Below are 23,497 nucleotides of genomic sequence, written 5' to 3'. Positions count from 1 at the left end.
ACGTAGATTAAGGCAGAGATTACTAGCAATTATTCTTGATTATGCAAGGTGTTACCAAATTGGGTTCCCATCTATAAGCAAATTCTAATCAGTTGAGGTTTTCCCCTTCCCGGTTGGATAAAGTGCAATGTCGATGGTTCATCAAAGTCGTTATGCATTTGGCAGGTTTTGGCAGTGGGGTATATAGACATGAATCCAACCATTGGCTCTTTAAGTTCACTCACAACCTTGGAGCAAGTAATGTTCTCTAATATGAACTTTAGGCAATGCTCTTCATGTCGGATTTGGCTTGGGACAGTGACCTTCATCGCGTTATTCTTGAGAGCGATATGCAAGTAGCTATCAAGCTCTTGAACGTGACCTCTGAGCAATATCACCCTTTTGCTTATTTGGTTTATCATATTCAACCTTGGTTGCAGAAGAATTTAGGTTGTTATTATTGCATGTCGTTGAGTCCCTAAGGAAGCTAATCAAGTCGCATATCATCTTGCAAGCTAGTCTCATAGACCTCCTTTTTTCTTCTCACTTGAGGTTGTTTTTTGGGCTTCTAGCCCTCCCCATAAAAAAACACAGCATGACAGGGAATTGGGTTTGGGGCCCCCCCTATGGGGCTCCGCGCCCCACTTAAAGTGGGGAAATTACTGAAAAGCCCCCTTTAACAGAATACGGAAATTTATCTTCCGTATTGAATATGGAACTTCATTTTCCGTATTCGATATGAAATTTCATTTTCCGTATTTTGGGTCTGTTTAGTCTTTAAGCAAAAATTTAAGTAGCTTCATTTTCCTCAGTAGCCCCCACATCCTCATTAGCTCGAGACCTCTTTCTGTTCTTCATTCTCACTACATATTCAGAGCAAACAAATTTAATAGCATTAACATCAATTAATTTTATAGTCTCTCAATTATTAGATCTCTCAATTAAATATCTAAATACATTCACTAAATAAATTATAGTCTCTCAATTATTAAATCTCTCAATTAAATCTCTAAATAAATTCACTAAATAAATTATAGTCTCTCAATTATTAAATCTCTCAATTAAATCTCTAAATAAATTCACTAAATAAATTATCTATAAATTCACTATCTTAATTATCAATTTAAAAACATTTTCTAAATTAATCAAGCTAATTAGATTTTTGCTTAAAGACTAAACAAACCCAAAATACGGAAAATGAAGTTCTATATCGAATACGGAAAATGAAGTTCCATATTCAATACGGAAGATAAATTTCCGTATTCTATTAAAAGGGGGCTTTCCAGTAATTTCTCCACTTTAAATGGGGCGCGGAGCCCCATAGGGGCCAAACCCAATTCCCAGCATGACATCGTCATGGTTGAAAACACCTTACATTTATTTTGTTTGTCTAAAATTGACATTGACAAACATATATAAAAAAAAATGGCAGCGTGTATTTTACACGTGAGCGCACCGAAACCAAACCCGGACGTGTTGCCACAGAAAAACCGGATTGAATAATCGTGGACAGGTCCGAACTTTGCAAGTGGAGAAAGTGAGAGATTGGTTTCTGGTTTCGGGCCTTTTCGGTCAAAACCAACACGCAACCATTTCTTCTTCTTCTTCTTCTTCTTCCTCCTCCGCCCCCAATCGGCGGTGCGCCACCCTCCACCGCCCTCTAACCCTAATCACCACCACCTTCTCGATTCATTCCTGATTCCAGCTCAAATTCCCCTCCATCAATTCATTACGGTTCTCCTCCTCACTCCCAATTCCGTAATTCGATTGATTTCTTTTCTTTTTCTGATCTGATCACGCTGATTATCATGTGCTAGCTAGCTTCTTCCCTCGTTGATTATCATTTATCATTATCCACCTGCCTGCTTATTCTGTTTGTGCTGAATTGTTGGAGGACATGGATTCAGGACCGAGTATCAAGGTAAAGGGTTTATCATCATCATTCCTGCTCTAATTTCAAAGTTTGGTCAACACTTGTTCATCATCATTTCCGATGACTCGCTTTTCAGCTCGTTAGTTTTGCATGCGTTGCACGTTTGAATTTTGCTTTGTACTTTTTGGTCAACATGTTTGTGCAGCGATAGCTTTTCATTTTCATGGTGATGAGTGATATATATGAGGTTTTTAAGATTAAGCACGCAAGAAGAGCTAGGAATTTTCGTGTTTTTTCTTTTGGGTTAGAGGATATTTTACTGTTTAGTATGTGCTTTGTTGATTTTGTTACGGAAACATTGTTAACCAAGGTGTTTAGAGAAGGCTTTATGTCCTTTTAATCGCGCTATATAGTGATCATGTTGGTATTGGATTCTTTCTGGACAATGTGATTCCATGGTTTGGATACTTTTTTTTTTAAAAGTTTATTTGATTATGATGCTATACAGTGGAAATGAAATGAAATGAAATGCAATGTAAATGGCTAGTGTATATTTAAACTTGAATTTCATTTGTATTACTTCTGCTAATGTTTGTATTTTATTTTAGTGCTTGGTTTTAATTATGCACTGATATATTAATCATTGGGTATGCTATTCTACGTTACTTATTTATTGAACATCTCTTGTAGGATAAATTGACATATTTTCGTATAAAGGAGCTCAAAGACGTGCTCACTCAGTTAGGACTTTCAAAGCAGGGAAAGAAGCAGGTGAGATATAATGAAACTATTTCCGACGTTTGCCAACGTTTTTGGCTTTTTCCTACAAAAGCTGAATGATCATATTGATACCCCCTGTAGTTGTATTTATGGCCTGATTACTGTTTCTTGTTGATGTTGAAAACCACTGTTTCTTCCTTAGTTCGGTAATATTTTTCTTTTCTATTTATGTTACGCCCAAATTGGATTATTTTATTTGGATCTTGTGTCGTTGGACATCATACTTAGGTATAGCAATTAATGATGAGTTTGCAACTCTTAAATAATATGGTATGATTTTCATTATTATAGTGACTTTCGTGTGGGGCCTGTGTATTATATCCTTTTTAATCCTGAACTTATATGCTCTGTTGGAATTTTGTGACGTTATAATGATGCTGGTGTTTCATCTTCTGTAGGATCTTGTCGATCGCATATTATCCATACTCTCAGATGAACAAGGTAAAATTAGACTCATACTCGGACGACTAAACCTTTGGATCTAATTCTAACTTCTGTATTTTTTTTCATAATGCTTCTGTTCGGGTTGTGATAATGCCTTTACATCAGAGGATTAAACAACATCCACATGTGAAATGGAATGAATCAATTATTAACTTCACAATATCTGCAAAGTTTTGTATGTCTTTCAATATCACATTGATATTAGCAATTATAGTTTTTGTAGTTACTGTCTTTGGTTGAAATTCAGATGGATATCTTAGGATAAGTCATGCATTTTTTCATCCAATCCAATGGTATACCTCCTTGTTGATCATATATTCGTGCTATTTGATTTCACCTAGGCTTGTGTTTGTGCTCCAAACTCCTTTATTCACCTTTCTCTTGTTATGTAAAAGCTGGGTTGTCATATGATATTTTATTTATTTTAGGAATGATGGACTACTTCTTGGGCATAATCATAAAGTATTTGGAGTATTGTGCATCTAATTTATTTTCGTGATTTTGTTTTGTGGAATCAGTTTCTTCACCCTTTCTCCTGTGAACTAAGAAACATATGTTGCTTTTGTCCCAGTTTCTAAAATGTGGGCTAAGAAGAATGCTGTGGGGAAAGAACATGTGGCAAAATTAGTGGATGACACATATAGGTCAGTGTTACCACCAAGAAGCAATTCTGTTGATGATATTTTATTCTTCCTGCTTTTGGTCTATTTCAAATTCATGTAATAACCTGAAATGCTTGCACGAGTTCATGTAAATGATCTGGTACTGTACTGTTAGGTCTGGTTTAGGTTGATCATATTCTGTAATCTCCTGGCTTGGCTATGTTATTTTTTTATTGACATTTTGGTATTTTGTTTTTACCCAGGAAAATGCAGATATCCGGGGCCACTGATCTAGCATCAAAGGGACAGGGTGCATCAGATAGTAGTACTGTCAAGGTTAAAGGTGAAATTGATGATTCCTATCAATCAGCACCCAAGATTCGCTGTCTCTGTGGAAGAACATTAGAAACAGATGATTTGGTCAAGGTGTAACATTCAATATGTCTCTTTATTTCTATGATGTGCATCTGTACACGGACATATTATTTAATAAATAATTAGCGAAGTTATGATTTCTTGTCCTTTTCCTTTTGTGTTCAGACATGCTTTTCATTAAGACCTCCTTTATGTTGCTTACATTTGATTCAGAATTTTAATTGTTCTCATCTTATTGCAGTGTGATGATTCAAGATGCCAAGTCTGGCAACACATCAGCTGTGTTATTATTCCAGAGAAACCGATGGAAGCCATCCCACCAGTCTCTGATAAATTTTTTTGTGAAATATGTCGACTCAGTCGTGCAGATCCGTATGTCTTTTTCCTTTGTTTTGCCTAATTGCTACTTTATGGAGTGAGCAGTAATTTGTTTGGAAGTTTTTTATTCATATTTTAATGCTGATCTTTTTCATTTTTCATGTTATGAATTTATGTTTTAGGCTTTAGTGAGCGATTGTGTCTCCTGAAGGGTTTGTGATGGTTGACATGATTTGCTTATGATTTTATATTTCTCAGATGATATTCTCTGTTTATTATGCTTTGAGAATCTCAGAGATTGTGCTCAGAAAGTAAGAGAAAGAGTAATTGATGAAAGAGAATATTTGTGAATCTGAAGTTCAGTAATAATATTACTATCAAAAGAATGATTTACATCAGGTGGAGTCTATTCGTAGACTCAGTTAATTATATACGATTAGAGTAATTAGTGTTACTAATTGTAACCATCCCTAACAGGTGATAACGAATTCAGTTTGGCTGACTAGACCATTCTAGAAGCTGCTAGAATTCTTAGATCTGTGGGTATATTCATGCCTCCCTACCCAAGACAAAAAAAATCCACGAGGGATGGAGCACTGAATAGTGATCCAGCACACCGAGTTTGCCCCAAAGCTGAGAAAACCAAGTAGTTGACAAAACTAAAACTTTGAAGAGATGATCAGCTTCTTGGTCTTGGGGGAATAGCATGGAGCTTAGTGATGAATTGAGTAACCGAGGTAGGTGAATTGCCGTGAAAGAGATGTCATCACCCATAGATAAGGAATTAAGGATGTAAATACAAGTGCTGGAGTGGAAGTAGAGAAGATGAATAGTGAAGGGTCAGAATTGCTGACAATGAATCCAAGATTAAGAAGAGTAGAAGTGAGATGTTCAAACCAAGCTTGGTTTGCTTGTTTGAGATCATGCAAAGCTTTGTGTAACCTAAAACTTAAAGATGTGAAAGTAGGCTCAAATCCAAGAGGCTGTGTTCATCAAGAATGCCATCAAGAGTCATTATTAAAAATGTCATGTGTAGAGCCAGTGTTGTAAATCTTGTTAGTGGTACGTAGGCTAACCCCAATAACGTTATAGCAGTATTGCGCATAGCTAGATGGCTGTTATGCTGAATTCTTTATACATTTTATATAATTTATGCTAGATAGAAATTACAAATATAAATGCTCAAAAATGTTAAAATACTCAAAATTCATGTCTAACTAGTGAAAAATATAGAAGGAGTGAATGAATGCATAATAGAACAAAGAAATAAAGGAAAAAGAAGGAATCATGAAAGAGACTAAAAGAAGAAACGAGGTTGTTGGAAAACCATGAATTAGATGCTCGAATATGCAAGAGTGATTTCCATTTCTATTCCGAAGTGATAATCTGAGATTACCCTTAAAAAAAGCCATATCAAGAGAATTTCAATTTTCAAGGGACTTTCAGGTTTTCGGCCTTTGCCTGTACTTGAGACCCGTAATTTCAGTTGCGAGTGCCACTTCAAAGTTCAAACTACAATGCTATGGGGCAACCTGTAGCAGCCGCCAGCCAGGGGCTGCTCCGCCCTGCTCTGCTGTGATAGTGGCGCTATTGTGTACTATTCAAAAAAGTGTGTAAAACTCTTGGTTATCTTGGTAATTCAGTAATTTACCCTATTATTATAAGCTAGTCATACGTAGCTATACTCTTGCTCGTTGGTGCAGTGAAATGGGCTTTGTAGTTGTAATGTAAGATGTTACCAAGTTGCACTGTTGTAAATTTATTATCAATATAATGATATTGATTCCTTGAAGTGGGCCACTAATAGTTGTAGATTTGGTGAAGTTGTTTACTCTTATTTATCTATGATGACATTGTTTATTCTTGGTCTTTACTAATGTCTAGAGTAGAGATCGTGGTAAATTCTGACTCATGATGTTGCTTTTGAATTATATATATCTTTCACTTCTACAATGTGATTAATTTTATCTGTTATGTCTTCTCGTATTGAATGAGCTTTTTTTTAGACTACAATTTAAATATAGTATTTTTTATTTTTAGCAATTTTCATTTTTGCGCCACTCAAATTTGTATTGTCTGGTTGGTATTCTCTTACAGGTTTTGGGTTTCAGTGGCACATCCCCTGTTTCCTGTGAAGTTGAACACAAGCAGTATTCCAACTGATGGGTGAGTACATGATGTATGCTTATGAGGAATTAGTCCTGGTGCAATTTGGTTCGTATGTTTCTTATTAGAATAAATGTCTTGTTTAATATATATACCTTGGAATCTTGATGTGCTGTTTGCTGCTTAGTTTGAATGTAAGAACTAAGTTGCTCGCCATTACTGCCCCTTTTTTCATGGCGGGGAGGGGGTTGAATGTCTAATAATTATTGATCATGAGTGCAAGTCCCTATGCTTGATGCAAAGCTTTTTATTACTTTCTTTAAATGTTATGAAGATAGTTATTTTATGCTATCTGCTGGGACTGCAATGTTATTGCTGATTATGATTTTATGTTTTGTCAATGATATTTCTTTTGGGTTTAATTTAGTTTTCTGAGCTGAAATTTCCTCAGGACAATGACCTATCTAGCAGTGAACATTTTCCCCTCCCATTTACTTTATCATGTTTATGCGTTTTCATAAATCTTTATTAGATGGATGGAGCTAGGCTAGAAAACTTTATCTTCTTCCCAATTTTTAAGGTCCCACATTGACTAGAGATTGGCTAAATAAATCCGTATAAAGGGTATAACAATCCTCCCCCATGAGTTAGCTTTTGGGGTAGAATTAGGCCTAACCTAAATTCTAAAGGCTATCAGAGCCTATCCTAGACTCATTTATTGGAGTATTGGGTCATCCATAAATGGGCAACCCGTAGATGTCAAGTCCTGCAAACTTTATGCTTCAGATGACTAACCCAGGGTGTGTCGGGGTGTTTTAACTTTTAAGGTCCCACATTGACTAGAGATATGTCTAACTAAGTCCTTCTACAGGCCTAACCTGAATTCTATGACCAAGACAATAAAAGTGAACCTGGGAACAATTATCTGCGTCTATCGTTCAAACTTAATTTTCAATGTGGTTTTCGGCTTGACTGGCTTAACCAATTTCATGATTGAATTGTTTAGAACCAACCCAGTGCAGAGCGTGGAGAAAACATTTCAACTTACAAGAGCAGACAAGGACTTGGTATCAAAACCAGAATTTGAAGTTGAGGTTTGTTTTGATTTTCAGTGCTTGTAGATTAATGCATATCCTATGCATTTAGTTTGCTTATATTGAAAAATGATATGTAGGCTTGGTGTATGCTTCTGAACGACAAGGTTCCATTCAGGATGCAGTGGCCACAGTATACAGACCTACAGGTTAATGGTATGTTAATTGTTATTATAAGTCACAATCTCCTTATTGGTTTTGGAGTTATGTTTCACGTTGTCAGTTTAGTTCAAATTTTCACTGCATGTTATGCAATTTGATTTCGAAGATTTGAAATAAACCACCAAATATTTGTGTAATAAATGACCTTTCTTGTGATTGCTTGGAAAATTGTTCTCATTGATCTATGACTGTATAGGTGTCCCTGTTCGTGCAATTAACAGACCCGGCTCACAATTGCTTGGGGCTAATGGTCGTGATGATGGTCCAATTGTGAGTTTGTTGTTTTTTATGGTTATAATTTGTGTGTATATATATTAGTTTTCTGTCATCAGTTCATTTACTATTTAAATTTTATTTTCATTGACGTATTTCTCCTTTGCCAGATCACACCATATACGAAAGACGGAGTGAATAAGATTTCCTTAACAGGATGTGATGCTCGCATCTTTTGTTTAGGGGTTCGCATTGTTAAAAGGCGCAGCGTCCAACAGGTAAATTGCATTTTAAACTTGATTTCCAAGCAAGCTATTTCAAATGACTGTTTATTCTTTAAATCCAGCTTTGTGGTGTTGTAATAACAATTTTTTATGTTAAATGTCTCCCTATGGTATATTTCAGTATAATGTCCCTGATGTCAATCCCTTTTGGTTGATTTCTTAAAACTTGAAAAACTTATGCATTTGTGATTCTATTCTTTGTCAAACTTTAATGACACCTGCGCTTTGGAAAGCACAACTTTGAAGTGTCTGGACCTAAAAAAAGTTTGCTCCTACTCCAGTTTAACATATTGGTTTTTTGTGGTTATATTTTATTCTGCATTGTTTTATTTGGGTTTAAGTTGTCTGGCTCCCAATATTTTTTTAACATTTAGACTTATGTTTCTTCATGTAATAATAACAATTTGTTTGGGTTTTTACCAAGTTTGTTCGTTTTAATTGGTTGTGTTGTGACTGGTACAACTCTCAATCCGGCATTTTTTGTTACCTCAGACTGGAAGCCTGATCATCACCAGTTCAACTGACCAAATTCAATCCGGTTTCAGAACACTCTTTGTAATAGGAAAACCAGAGAAAGAGAAAAAGATTTGCATATGAAATATTCACTATGAATTGTTAACCGATACAATGAGGATTGAATCCTTATATAGGATTGAAGAAGCTTGCTCTACAAGCTAAACTAACAGCTAAGCTAACTCTAACTGAATGGTAACAACCTCTAACAGAATTGACAGCTGTTCCTCTAACAGAATTGACAGCTGTTCAAAACAGAATTAACAACTGTGTCCAGCTGGCATTCCAGCTGGCACACACACACTAAGCATAACCAATATTTTCATATCACCTATATACTCTAATACACCCCCTCAAACTGAAGGAGGTGACAAAAGCTGAAGCTTGTCAACTACATTCAGTTTGTCCTTGAGCTGTAAAAACCTTGTTGGGGAGAGAGCTTTGGTGAAGATGTCAGCTTTTTGATGTTCAGAGGGCACATGCTGAACAAGGAGACTCTTGTCCTGAACCTTCTCTCTTACAAAAAATATATCCATTTCCATATGCTTAGTTCTGGTGTGCAAAATAGGATTGTGAGTCAGCAACACTGTGCTCATGTTGTCACAATAAACTGTAGGAGTAGTAAAGGGAATTTTCAGTTCTGTGAGTAAAGATTGCACCCATAACAGTTCTGCAGTAGTATTTGCTAGACTCCTATACTCTGCCTCAGTGCTTGACCTTGCAACCAGAGTCTGCTTCTTAGCTGTCCAAGAAATAAGATTGGAACCAAGAAAAACACATGAGCCTGATGTGGACCTGCGATCATCAGGGTCAGATCCCCAATCAGCATCACAGTAGGCAATCAAAGGGAGAGGCCTGGTCATGGAACATGGTTGAAGAAGTACACCATGAGTAAGAGTGCCCTTTAGGTATCTTAGAATCCTTTTGACAGCTTTCCAATGCTCCTCATGAGGTTGTGCCAGAAATTGGCACACCTTGTTGACTGCAAATGAGATTTCTGGGCGAGTAATGGTTGCATATTGAAGTGCACCAACTACACTTCTATACTCAGTAGGATCCTTTAGAACAGAACCTTCATGTTTGGAGAGTTTGACGCCACATTGCATAGGAGTGGAAATAGCTGCAGCATCAAGCATGTTGACTTTGGTGAGAAGGTCTGAAATATACTTAGTTTGATTCAGCAGCAAGCTTCCACTAGTCAAATGAGTGACTTGAACACCCAAAAAATAGTCAAGTTGACCAAGCTGTTTTAGAGCAAAAATAGAATGAAGTTGAGTTGTAAGTTGTTGAATGAGAGTCATAGAAGCCCCAGTGATGATGATATCATCCACATAAACAAGCATGTAAATGCAGCCTTGTGAGGAATAGTAGGTGAATAAGGAGGGATCACACTTGCTGGCTTGGAAACCAAACTTGATGAGAACCTCTTTCAGCCTATGAAACCAAGCTCTTGGAGCTTGTTTGAGGCCATAAAGGGCCTTTTGCAACTTGCAGACCAGATTCTTGTCCTTGTGCTCAAAACCAGGAGGTTGTACCATGTACACCTCTTCTTCCAACACACCATTAAGAAAAGCATTGTTGACATCCAGCTGTTGTAGTGGCCAGCCTCTTGAAATAGCAAGTGAAAGGATAAGTCTCACTGTAATAGGCTTCACTACTGGGGAAAAGGTCTCAGAATAATCAAACCCTTGGACTTGACTATAGCCTTTAGCCACCAGCCGTGCTTTGTACTTGTTGATAGAGCCATCAGGATTCTCTTTGATTCTGAAAATCCACTTACACCCCACCGCTGTTCTGTTAGTTGGTAGAGGAACAAGAGTCCATGTACCATTGTTCATAAGAGCTGTGTACTCTTCTTGCATTGCCTTATACCACTTAGCATCCTTCATAGCTTGCTTGACAGAAGTTGGTTCCATGTGAGTAAGTAACAGAGTGGGTTGTAACCTTGGCTTGACAATTCCTGATTTGGCTCTAGTTTGCATAGGATGACTGTTAACAGCCACTGGAGGAGCTGCAACAGCCACTGAAACAGGAGTATCAGCTGGCTGATCATGAGCAGAAGATAATGCTGGGGAAGTATCTGCAGAAACTGATGAAGAAGGAACATCTGCTGAAACAGTAACACTTGGAGGCTGCTGCAGTTGTGGTGAATCAGCTGAACCTGGTGAGGAAAAGCCAGAACTAGCCAATGCAGGTGGTGTAGTGTGTGAAACTATAGGGATAGTAGGTAAAGGGAAAAACTCAGCTGAGGTAGAAGAAGTAGTCTCATCAGGAAAAAGACTAGGATAGGGAAAGCGATGTTCATGAAAAAGAACATCTTTAGAGATATAAATTCTACCAGATTGATCCAAACACTTGTATCCTTTGTGATTAATTGAGTACCCTATAAACACACACTCTTTGGAATGCAAAGACAATTTAGTAGAATTATAAGGTCTAAGAAAAGGAAAGCAAGCTGACCCAAAGACCTTTAGACTCTTAAAATCAGGATGTTGACCATACAATTTGAAGTAAGGACTTGCACCTTGTAAAGTTGTTGTAGACATTCTATTTATGAGATAAGTGGCAGCAAGAAAAGCATGATCCCAGAAATGCAAAGGCATTGAGGCATGAGACAACAAAGCTAAACCAGTTTCAACTATATGCCTATGTTTTCTCTCTACACTCCCATTTTGATGGTGAGTATGTGGGCAGGTAAGTCTATGAATAATTCCCAACTTCTGAAAATGAGAGGATAAGGGTTTAAATTCCCCTCCCCCATCAGTTTGGACACTCTTAAGTTTGTGACCAAACTGCAACTCAACCATAGCTTGAAAATTGATAAAAGTAGCACAAGTGTCTGATTTTCTCTTCAAGGGAAATATCCAAGTATATCTAGTACATGCATCAACACATGTTAGAAAATATAAAAACCCACAAGAGGATTCCAGAGAGGCTGGTCCCCACAAATCAGCAAAGACAAGTTCAAAAGGAGTATTGTAAACTGCAGTAGAAGGAGAAGAAGGTAGTCTATGAAGTTTACTCAGACAACAAGCCTTGCAAAAGGAAAACACACTTTTATTATTTGGAACAGAAACATTACACAAAGAAAGAGTATGTTTAAGTACATCATGATGAGGATGACCTAATCTTGAATGCCACAAATCATAAAGAGAAATGCTACTACCACTATTACAATGTGCTGAACCAGAAACAGTAGATGAAACAGGAACAGAATGCACATCATTATTGCACTGAGTTATACTAGAAACAACAGGAGAAACAGAAGCAGAATGCAAACTAATAGCAGAAGTTGCTTTATTTTCTGCAGACTTGGAAGCTAAGCAAGCCTGTGAAGACCTTGACAAAGACTGAGAATGTAAAGAGGACAGAGAAGAAACATTGACAGCAGGTTGTGAGCTAGCTTTGGTGAGTGGTCCATCAAAGTAGTATAGACCATCATCTCCAACAGCACCAGTGAGAAGAAGCTCATAAGTGTCCTGATGACGAACACAACAATGATTGGCATGAAAAGTGAAGAAAACATTATTATCACGAGCAAAACGACTAACACTAACAAGATTTTTAGTTATAGAAGGCACAAGAAGAAGCTTTTTAAGAATTAAACTAGCTGTAGGATTAAAAGAAGAAGGAAGAGTGGCTGAACCTATAGACTGGATTGGCAGTCCTTGACCATTTCCCACCAGAAGCTGATCCTGTGTTGGTGATGGAATATGATCCACAAAAATGCCTGGATTGTTAGTCACATGGTGAGTGGCTCCAGAGTCAGGGCACCAAGCTATCTGTGATGAATTCTGTGTAGGAACAGTAGCTAACATGGCCTGAGGAAGCATTCCAGTAGAGACTTGTTGCTGTGGTGGCCTAGGAAATTGAGGTGATGGAGCAGAAGGTGCTGAGAACTGACCCTGAGGAGTCCAAGGACGAGCAAATTGCATTCCAGCAGCTTGTGGATAAGGCATTTGTGGAATACACCAAGGAGGCCATTGAGGCATGCCAGAAGGTTGAATAGCACCTGAACCATACTGAGGAAACACTGAATTACACGAAGCATAAGGAGAAAACCCAAAATTGGCCATAGAGGGAAAACCCCCAAATTGCATTGAAGGAAACCCTAAATTGACACCAGGAGCAGGGTAATTCTGACCAAAATTCCCAGATTGACCAGAATTGGTACTGGAATTAGCATGAGGACTAACTCCTGAGGGACGCGACCAACAAGAAGCTGCATCATGGCCCCATTTGTTGCAGTAAGTGCACTGGACATTGCGTCCTCTTCCGCGCCCGCGTCCTCTGCCATAGTTTCCAGAATTGCGATTTTGATCATCGCGATTCCCATAACCAGAGTCAACAGCAGCATCGACTGGCTGGAAAGGAGCGACAGCTGTCGCTGGAGGTTGCGTCGCTGGTGGCGGCGGCGCCGGAGCAGGCTGAGTCCACAAAGCTTGTGGCGGCGGCGCCGGTGTTGTAGAAGACGCAGACGGCGCTGTCGCTTGCGTCAGAAACACCGAAGGAGTGGTTTCTGCGAGTTTCTTCTTCCGCATCCTGTCAAACCGCGCTTCATGAGAGATCACCATGGCTTCCACTTTAGAGATTGTGTAATAGGTGGTTTGATTGTAGATAACAGTCATCAAAGCACTGTATTCTTCTGAGAGACCATCGAAAATCGCTTCTAGATGATCACGAAAGGTGACAGGTTCTCCAATTGAAGCAAGAGTATTCACAATTGTCTTGATTCTTTGCAGAAACTCAGAAGCAGTTTTTGTACCTTTTGTGATGTTCTTCAGTTCATTCCTCAACTGTGTTGACTGAGCACGTGATTTTGCATTGAAGAATGAGTGAATTTCTTCCCAAATCTGCCAGGAGTGCACACACTGAATCACATTTGGAAGAATTGAAGGTGAAAGAGTAGAGAGAAGCCATGTGAAGAGGAGTGAATCTTGTTGCTCCCAATCTGAGAATGCAGGATTCACATTCTCTGTGATCCTATCTGCATCAGTCAAGAACTTCTCAGGAATCAGAGGTGGATCTTGCACAAATTTCTGAAGCTTGTGTGATCTGATGACCCCTTCCACTTGTTGTTTCCATGAATAGAAATTGGAGTCATCGAGCTTGATGCTCAATTTGTGAGAAAACGCTTGAGAGAGAGTGTTTGTAGAAGAAGAAGAAGAAGGTAAGGAAGGAGATGAAGCATCCATAGCCATGGATCTTAGGCTCTGATACCATAATAGGAAAACCAGAGAAAGAGAAAAAGATTTGCATATGAAATATTCACTATGAATTGTTAACCGATACAATGAGGATTGAATCCTTATATAGGATTGAAGAAGCTTGCTCTACAAGCTAAACTAACAGCTAAGCTAACTCTAACTGAATGGTAACAACCTCTAACAGAATTGACAGCTGTTCCTCTAACAGAATTGACAGCTGTTCAAAACAGAATTAACAACTGTGTCCAGCTGGCATTCCAGCTGGCACACACACACTAAGCATAACCAATATTTTCATATCACCTATATACTCTAATACTTTGCATTTGTGTTGCATTTTTGAAGTTGTTGGTCTGGTCTAAATATTTTACACAACTGCTTCTCTTTCGCTACTATCATAAATATGTTGTTTGATAGTTGAGTTTCTGTTATCTAGATCCTTAACTTAATTCCAAAGGAGTCTGACGGTGAGCCTTTTGAAGATGCTCTTGCACGTGTTTGTCGTTGTGTTGGTGGTGGAAATGCTGCTGATAATGACGATAGTGACAGTGATTTGGAAGTGGTTTCAGATACTTTCAGCATTAACCTTCGTTGTCCAGTAAGGTTTTAAAGACTTGATCCACCTTTGTAATTCGCGAAGTTCTACTAATCAGTTTCTACATTTGGATGAATTTTATAGATGAGTGGTTCAAGAATAAAGGTTGCTGGAAGATTCAAACCTTGTATACACATGGGTGGTTTTGATCTTGAAGTTTTTGTGGAAATGAATCAACGGTCACGAAAAGTAAGATTCTTTACATATGACGCATGTTTTTTTTTATCCCCTCCATGGTGATTTTTTATTTCTGATGAAGAACTAAATTGTTTCTGCAGTGGCAATGTCCTATATGTCTCAAAAACTATGCATTGGAGAATATCGTCATTGATCCATATTTCAATCGCATCACTACGATGGTAGTTTACTTTTTTCGAAAGATAATTTATATTCATTAACCTTATATTTGAAGTATCAGTAGTTTTTATTTAATTTGGTTTGCTGGTGTAGATGAGAAATTGTGGTGAAGATGTTACAGAGATTGAGGTGAAGCCTGATGGTTCATGGCGTGTTAAGTCAAAGAGTGAAAGTGAGCGTCTTGGTTTAGGGAATCTTGTGCAATGGCACTCTCCCAATGGATCCCTCTGTGTTTCTACTGATGGAGATGTTAAAAAAGCAGAAGCATTGAAGTATGTCAAACAGGAAGCTGTTTCAGAGGGTCATACTGGTCTAAAAATTGGCATAAAAAAGAATCGCAATGGACTTTGGGAACTCAGCAAGCCTGAGGACACAAACACATCTTCTAGTCATAGATTAAAAGAGGTATTTGGAAATCCTGAACAGGTTGTTATTCCGATGAGCAGCAGTGCCACAGGAAGTGGATGGGACGGTGATGATCGTAGTGTAAACCAGGGTGGTGGTGGGCATATTGAATGTTCTACTGCAAATGGGACTGAGATGGATTCTCTCTGTCTCAATAATGTTGATTTAGCATACGGATATACTGCACCTAGCACTTCTGCTCAGGTGGGTGGTGCAGAAGTAATTGTTCTTAGTGATTCTGATGAAGATAATGATATATTAGTATCTTCGGCTATTGCATATAAGAACGACCAAAATGATAATGCAGATGGTTTCTCTATACCACCGCCTGGGATTGTTGATTCATATGCAGAAGATCAGAATCTTGGCGGAAATTCATGCTTGGGACTTTTTCCTAACGAAGATGATTTTGGGATGTCTTCCCTATGGTCATTGCCTTCTACATCTCAGGCTGGTCCAGGATTCCAATTATTTGGTTCTGATGGAGATGTGTCGGATGCATTGGTCCATTTGCCTGGTCCTGTTAACTGCACCTCATCACTGAACGGTTATGCATTGGCTCCTGATACTGCTATGGGATCCAGTAGTCTCTTACATGATACCCCTGCTGGTAGGTCGGATGCTGACTTAAATGGTGGCTTGGTTGACAACCCATTGGCATTTGCTGGAGATGATCCATCGCTTCAGATTTTTCTCCCCACAAGACCAGCTGAGTCATCAGTGCAGAATGAATTAAGAGATCGGGCAGATGTGTCCAATGGTGTCTGCACTGAGGATTGGATATCTCTTAGTCTTGGAGGTGGTGCTGCTGGCAGTAATGGCAATGCTTCCGCTCAAAATGGATTGAATTCTAGAGGCAATGCTTCCATTCAAAATGGATTGAATTCTAGACATCAAGTCCCAGCCATGGATGATGACACACATACTTTGGCTGATACTGGTTTGTTGCTATCTAACCCTGCTATATATTTTTCTTGTGGCAGTTAGTCATGTTGGAAACTCCTTTTTATTACGTGGTAGTGGAACATATCGTTAGCTGGAGGATAATAAAATTATAATTAATGAAGAAAGAAAAGTTGTCCGTACTTTTCAATTACTAAAAGTGAAATAAATAACAGATTACTAAAAAGTTTATAGTACACATCCATAAAGAAATTTATGTGCAGTTTATATAGATATCTTTTTATAAGAATAGTAAGTGATATTTAAGCTTACAAAATTTTATATAATAGTTTGATGAAGTAACATGCGCCACGTATCAGAACATCATGGATTTATAAATTGTGAGTTCTCTTAGTGTGTGCCCCGAGGGGCTAGGGCTTTAGGAAGAAAAATGTGTCAACTCAAATTTTTGTTTATTTTGTAAAAAAGTTGTTAATATCTAATTATTTAAGTTGAAGCGTAGAAAAACTTTGGTACTACTGTAGTACTGAAGATACAATCTTCCTCTCAAACAGACTGTCACATCAAATCAAGTTTTTTTCAGCACCTCTGAAGAGAAGATTTGAAGCTGGATATCCATTTTTCCTTGCTTAAGCTCTGCTGTCCCATCTGTTAAATGATTAGATAGAAACCTTCAAATGTTTTGTTGTGGATTTGTCAAAATACTCTGCATGGATGGCTTCATATCTCCTGCCAGTACCAGTGTTTCATACAACTATTAGAAGTGTTTCAAAATATAAATGGTTATTTTAATCACTTGGCAATGTTGAGGAAGCTAACCTCTACACAAAGTTAATTGCACTTTGAATTGAGTTTGTGATCACAATTTGGTGGTTGCTTTTTTCATTGATTAGTTATTCCTCTTTATGCAGCTTCTTTGCTTCTTGGTATGAATGACGCTAGATCTGACAAAGCAAGTAGGCCAAGATCAGGTAGCCCTTTCTCATTTCCTCGCCAAAAACGCTCTGTTAGACCCCGCCTGTACCTATCAATTGATTCAGATTCGGAGTAAAGGTGTCAGACCTTGTGTCTCAAGAAATTTAGGTACTCATCTTAACGCCGGATGTTGTATTTAGAAATTGAAGGAAGTTCAGAGGCATTTTTGGTCCTCTTGAAATGCCAGTTCATGTGTTCTGAGGCATCTCTGGTGGAGCAGAGCTATGAATATGCCCTCTGCCAGAATGCTTGCACCTACCTTCTCTTCTCTGGCAAAGATGTTGGCTGTAAAGATTCACAATTCTTTACGCTTGATATTTAAGTTAAGATGCTGATAGTTCAGGGTATTCCCTTCAATTTTCAATGATCTGCTGAGGGTATAGTGCTGATTTACTGTACAGTTGGTCATTTAAATCTGGTCGTTTAAACTTTCTATTTTGTGTTTTATTTTTGTTTGGAGGTCCCCTTACGAACATTTTATCTGCATTTTTTTCTCTGCTGAGAGCAAATAACCTGTAAATGTTTAGACTTGAGATTCATTAGGGAAATTATAGATAGTTTTTCTTAATCAGACGGATTACTTTTTCCCGGATATTTTATGTTTGTTTTCAGCATCATACTTCATACCTTAGTGATTTTCCGAGGTTGGCCGAATTTTTATTACTGGATTTTAATATTTATTTGTAAATATATAGTCACCATAGATACCTTTTTATTATACTTCCGTTGAGGATCAGTATTTGCTGCCTGTCTCCGTATTTTATTCCAGCTGAGGCATTGTTGTAATTCTGCACAATTGAATCTGCACAATTGAATTGAAAGAGTGCCCTAAGTGTTAGGATATGGCCAACTATATTGGTGACAATGAATACTTCTAGCCAACTGTCTAATGAAGAAATGTAGGTTGACTGTTGCTGTAACAAGATTAGATGCTGGAAGGGTATGATTTGGTTAAGGCCATCATTGGCATATTTTACTCATGAATCAGCAAGGAATATCTTTTGAGAAGTGCTATCTTTTTTTGAGAAGTTGAGAACGTCATTTATGATTTGAGAAGTGCTATCTTTTTTTTTTTTTTTTGTTACAGGAGGAAAATTGAGAAGTGATATCTAGTTACACTTACTTTTACACTCTTTCCAAAACATTCATTTTGGTTGAAATATATGGCGAAGATCGAACTTCTAACATCATGGTTAAAAGATGAAGTGGGCTGACCATTGTTGTAGCTTCTTTGTGTGCTTTCCATCATTACCCCTGTGTGAATACTTTTTAATTTTTATCAGAGTTGAATTTTTATTCAACCACCCATTTGCATTATTTATTATTTTATCTTTTGTTGCAATTTTTTTTTTGTTTCAGCTCGTTTGACTATTTTCTGTTTTCAAAGTGCGTTCTCAATTTTTTTGTTGGATTATTTTCAAACTGGTTTTCTAAAATTATTTTTACTGCTACTCACACATGAACAATGTGATCTTTGCCAAGAAAAAATAAACAATGTGAAATCACTATTTGTTATAAAAACTCTTATTATTAACTTAATAAAGTTAATTTAATCATTCATATATTATCATTAATTTAATAAATTAATTTAGATTAATATATTAGAGAAAAATCAATATACTTCTAATGTTGAATCGGGATCAACTAGGACATAATCAAAAAAATATTTGGTGCAAGCATGTATATGTTGGTTATAATATTCATACTCAGTTTGGTAATTGCACACCAAAAAATAATCCAAACAAAATTCCCTAAAGAAATCACTTTTTATTCAAATTATCATACCTATACCTAGAATTCCGGGTGGACTGAGTACTTTTTAATACATGTTTGTTCGTTTATATCCAGATTATTATTGAAGCATATAGACATTCGAACTCGTTGCTTATTTGCTGTATTAAAAAGTCATTTGCTAGCCGCTTCGGATTAAACAACTAGTCGCAACCTATACTTATATCGCTAATACTTGAATTAGAAATGCAGCTGAAGATTCTTGCAACAAAAATGTCATTTGTCATTATTGGCTTAATAAAATTGAAATGAGAGGCTTTAAAACACTGACAAAATTTAAGGTGGATTGCTAGATTGAGATTTCGTGAGTGATTTGGCATGAAAATATTATTGAACAAAATTATGATGTGGTGACATGATGAACCTATTTGAATATCTGCAAAATTTAATTACACTGTCTGTGTAGTTATTAAATTTGTTTTAATACAAATTTGGTCATGAACGGTTTAACATGATTTCTGCCAAACTGCGATGAACATAGATACAGTGAAATCAATAGACTGGCACTGTAAAGGCCTCTAGAAAAGATACAGAACAAATTAGCTGACTAAACAGAATCCTAATCAACAGTCATTCAGGTGGAATTCAGACCCAGCAAGCAAGTTCATTCCTGAAATGTCTCACTATGAGTTAGTGGATTACCGCAGAAGTTGAAGTTAGTGTGCAGAATGTTGGTACCGGCAGAATGGTTTGCAGTGATACAGTAACTCAATCTTCAGATTCTGTTTCCAAAACCGGGAGAATGTTTAAAGCTGGAGCACCTAGATGTATGCCCCTAATAATACCTCCATACCCGACTTTAACTTTATGACACAAAAGCAAGATCGAATCCCAGAGCGCTGTTCTTCCCTGAAATAAATCTCAGAGCTGTTAGCCAAAAGGAGCCAGTATAGAACATGTTTGAAAATCCTTTTACAGTTGATTCAAAAGCCAAAATCAATAATGGGGAGAAGGTTATGTGAGTAGCTTCTCAATGCCAGAATTGATTATGAGGAAAAATAATCCAAACCAAACATGCTAATAGTAAGATAACCTGTACTAGTTGACTAGAACATCATTGGCAACAGCCAACAAGTATCAACTGTAGAAGCACACTCACTCACAAAGTGCATAGATACATATTGGGAAAGAACAGAATCAAACCGTAAAAAAAAAAGAACAGAATCAAAGGTTTAAGAATATATTATGCAAAATAATTCCAACTGTGTTTGGTAATTGGCATAGCCCACCTGAAGAGAAAACTGCGCCTTCTTGTCCCAGTACAAGGCAAATATTGGGGGACCCTGCTTTCCAACTACTAGCATACATGCTCCTGGGTGCAGCACAGAAGGGACAGAAGATACTACAGCAATGCATTTCTCAGGAAATCTTTCCTTTGGAGGAAGGACTCCCAAGAATAATGGGTTTTTGCTAGACTGAGCTCCAGTATAAGACATAGCATCCGCGTGTAGTATCCACTTCGGGTGTTCTAAGAAAGCACAGAACAAATACAAGAGCAAGTGAGAATCAGAAGGTAGCTCTAGTGTCCACTTTTTGTTCTTTTTATCATATACTTCGCCACTTCCAAGATACTCATAATTCTTCAAGCAGGTTCCTTCAGCAAGCTCTGAAAATTAGACAAGGTAACTAAAATTAGATTGCGCGGGTGTTTGCAGGCAACATACCGAATACCAGATTAATTAAGTATAGCTTCAATTTATAACAGGAAATCTGATGAAAGTTATGAACTTATGATTAATAAAAGCAATAGACCCATCATTCTGTCTACCTCGGATCCTCTGGATAGTGTAATCCGCACGAACACTGCTTTGAGGAAGCAAACCTTTAACCCACTCTCCTTTAACCAATGCTTGTAGTCTTTGGTGTTCAGTGATAGCATCCACACATTCTTGCATGATAGGAACTGAAGGAGTCTGTTGTGGGGACTGTTGCATATTAGAAACAAGCAACTTGGCTGTAAGAAAACATAAACCAACAGGAATTTGTCAGAACTCAGAAACTGATCAAATATACTCAAACTTGGAATACAGAAAATCACATTTAATTGACCAATGTGAAGTAATGTACATTTGGAAGCCTCTATAGCCTGCACAAGAGTAGAATTTAACTGATGAAGCAACCCATCTTCATTAAAAGTAAGTGCTGGTTGCCAGTCTTGAGTCTTATCAGTTGTCGGTAAGGCAGATCCAGTAGACAACATGTCATTGCCCACCTGACTGATTGTGATTGAAATACCAAGTTTGGCGGCTGCTTGCATAACCTGTAAATATGAAAATATTAGGGCTAGGGGGAAGAATGAAATTAGCTGACGCTTCAAATTATTACATATTTTGTGCATCTAACCTGAGCTTTTTTTTAGTGGAGTTCACAACTATAAATAATCATAATTAATTAATTATCTATTAACCTCTACGAATACATTTGAACCTCAGTATAGGAGATCACTTCAGCATTTAAGAACAAGCAAGATTTTGTTGGATATACAGCCAACATGAGGTTTTGACTGGTTTTCATAGTTTGGGTGGGTCATCCAAAAAATGTAAATATATTTCAAACACTTCTTTCCAGACATGATTTTTCCTAAGTAACCAAACACGACTCATTCTTGTAATATGTTTGCATGAGCCTATCCAAATATACAACTCTTTCTATTAAAAGCAACTTAGTCCAAAATAAACTGTCTCAAAACTCAAACGTAATTCTATGCCAGTTATCTAAACACACAAATTAGTGGTCCTTAAACCCTTGATGAAAATTTCATGACAAACATTCCCATGTTGTAATTGAATATTATCATTACCAACTCGCATACACAATATTTTTTTCTTGCCTAGTTTAACTTCCTCCTTTTTGGCAGGGATAGGGTTTGAGGGTGGAAGAATCTTAGCAAATACCATGCCAACAACATTGCTTTGAACATAAAATAAGAAATGATGAAGATTTAGATGAACCTGAACATGACTTGTCTCGATCTTGTGAATCAAAGGATTAAGCAAAACCGTAGAGAACCACTGCCTGAGTTGGTCACGCCACTGCTCAATTTGAGGATAGATGCCCAGTTGTTCAAAAGCTTCAATCGATTCTTCCATGGACATTGGTGGAGGAAGGTCACCCTCTCCCTTCTTAGGGGGTGTCTTAAACTTTTGGGAGCCTGGAGACATCCTCACAGGCCTCAATGGTGTATGCCTTGTAGTTCCAGACGTATTAGCCGATCCGGTAACTGTATTGGGGCTCACTATGCCAAAACCAGGAACAGTAGGCGGTGGGGTAGACAGTTTCCCAGCTGATTGAGTGATTCTTTCATCAACTTCAGCTAAGAACTGTTCCAGCGTTTCCTCCGATGTTATCTTATTCGCAGAGGAGGCTCGCCTATTGGACCAAGGGCTCGAGACTACCGAATCCTTTCCGGCTGAACCCTGCATGGGGGACACAACTCCAGGAACAAGATACAGAGACGATGAACCGGGCGACCTCGAGGGGGTGCCTATAGACCGACCACTACCACCCCTATTAGAATTCGAACCATCCGCATCAGTGCGACGACTCGGGCTGGGAATCGGCTGACGAAGTGGGACAAGCAATTCTGAAGAGCCCGATTGCGGTTTAGACTTCGGGGGCTTTTTCGACGACTCGGGCTTAACCGAACCAACTTTCGGCTTCATTCCTAAAAGCTCTAGTTGATGTTTGGTAAGAAGCATTTCATTGTTATTAACATTGTTAGAATTAGGCATAGATTTAGCTGCAACAACAACACCTCCAGTACTCCTAGCTTTACGCAGAAACACGACTTTGAGTAATGCCAACAAGGTTCCAATGGAGACAATACCCAATGAAGCTTGTAGTGTCTTGACAAACCAATCTAAAATTCAAGAATTCAATGAGAACATACCCAGATTATAAATAATTAAAAAAAACAAATTTTGAGGTTGAAACTTACAAGCTGTAACAGGAGGAAGACATTTGAGCAGGAAGAGATCAATGAAGCCATTTTCCCTGAAGATGATAGCGAGAAAGGCGAATGCGGAGGCAGAGAAGAAGGAAAGGATGGAGAAGAAGGTGTAATTGGAAGGTTGAAGACTGTTGGAGGTGAGAGCTGCAGAAAAGTTAGGGTTTTGATAGATGCTGAACTTGGATTTCGATGAAGAAGCCATGGCTCGCTCTCTAGGGTTTTGAATTTTGATGTGAGGTTTAAGCTTCAAACAATGGTGGGAGAATCATGCCAAGTTTCTCCGATTTATTTAAATTTAAAAATTATTAATCAACTTAATTTTATTTTAAATTTCTATTATCAATTAAAAAGATTATGAAAAAAATCATATATTTTCAAATTTTGATAAACACACATTGGGTGTGCATATATAGTAATCTTTTGTGTGTGTATCCCAAATTTTCAAATTAGAAGCAAACTAAAAATTCAATATTAATTTTGGGATGGAATACAATCCTCTTCAAATTCTTATGTTAGATCATTTTATTCCATGTTTTCATTGTTTTATTTTTTAAAGGTAAATTTGAAAATAA

At 37.7% G+C, this 23,497-nt stretch overlaps 2 protein-coding genes across 2 annotated transcripts; one reads left to right on the top strand and one right to left on the bottom strand.

The window, feature by feature from the left end:
* The first annotated feature begins 1,484 nt into the window (after positions 1-1,484).
* On the top strand, positions 1,485-17,756 carry LOC130740438 (E3 SUMO-protein ligase SIZ1). Its single transcript, XM_057593040.1, has 16 exons — positions 1,485-1,900; positions 2,543-2,623; positions 3,031-3,073; positions 3,648-3,720; positions 3,942-4,104; positions 4,295-4,425; positions 6,469-6,537; positions 7,484-7,571; positions 7,652-7,727; positions 7,930-8,003; positions 8,117-8,224; positions 14,387-14,548; positions 14,630-14,734; positions 14,824-14,904; positions 14,996-16,247; positions 17,122-17,756. Exons 1-16 carry the CDS (start codon positions 1,877-1,879, stop codon positions 17,259-17,261), a joined length of 2,670 nt encoding a protein of 889 aa, XP_057449023.1. The 5' UTR covers positions 1,485-1,876; the 3' UTR covers positions 17,262-17,756.
* Positions 17,757-19,341: 1,585 nt separating this feature from the next.
* On the bottom strand, positions 19,342-23,185 carry LOC130740437 (uncharacterized). Its single transcript, XM_057593039.1, has 6 exons — positions 22,914-23,185; positions 21,928-22,835; positions 21,044-21,236; positions 20,745-20,930; positions 20,206-20,582; positions 19,342-19,825 (listed from the first exon to the last, which is right to left on the bottom strand). Exons 1-6 carry the CDS (start codon positions 23,125-23,127, stop codon positions 19,685-19,687), a joined length of 2,019 nt encoding a protein of 672 aa, XP_057449022.1. The 5' UTR covers positions 23,128-23,185; the 3' UTR covers positions 19,342-19,684.
* Positions 23,186-23,497: the final 312 nt, after the last annotated feature.

Source organism: Lotus japonicus, chromosome 2 (assembly GCF_012489685.1).
Source record: "Lotus japonicus ecotype B-129 chromosome 2, LjGifu_v1.2".
Classification (NCBI taxonomy): domain Eukaryota; kingdom Viridiplantae; phylum Streptophyta; class Magnoliopsida; order Fabales; family Fabaceae; genus Lotus; species Lotus japonicus.
This window is presented reverse-complemented; position numbering and strand designations above follow the sequence as displayed.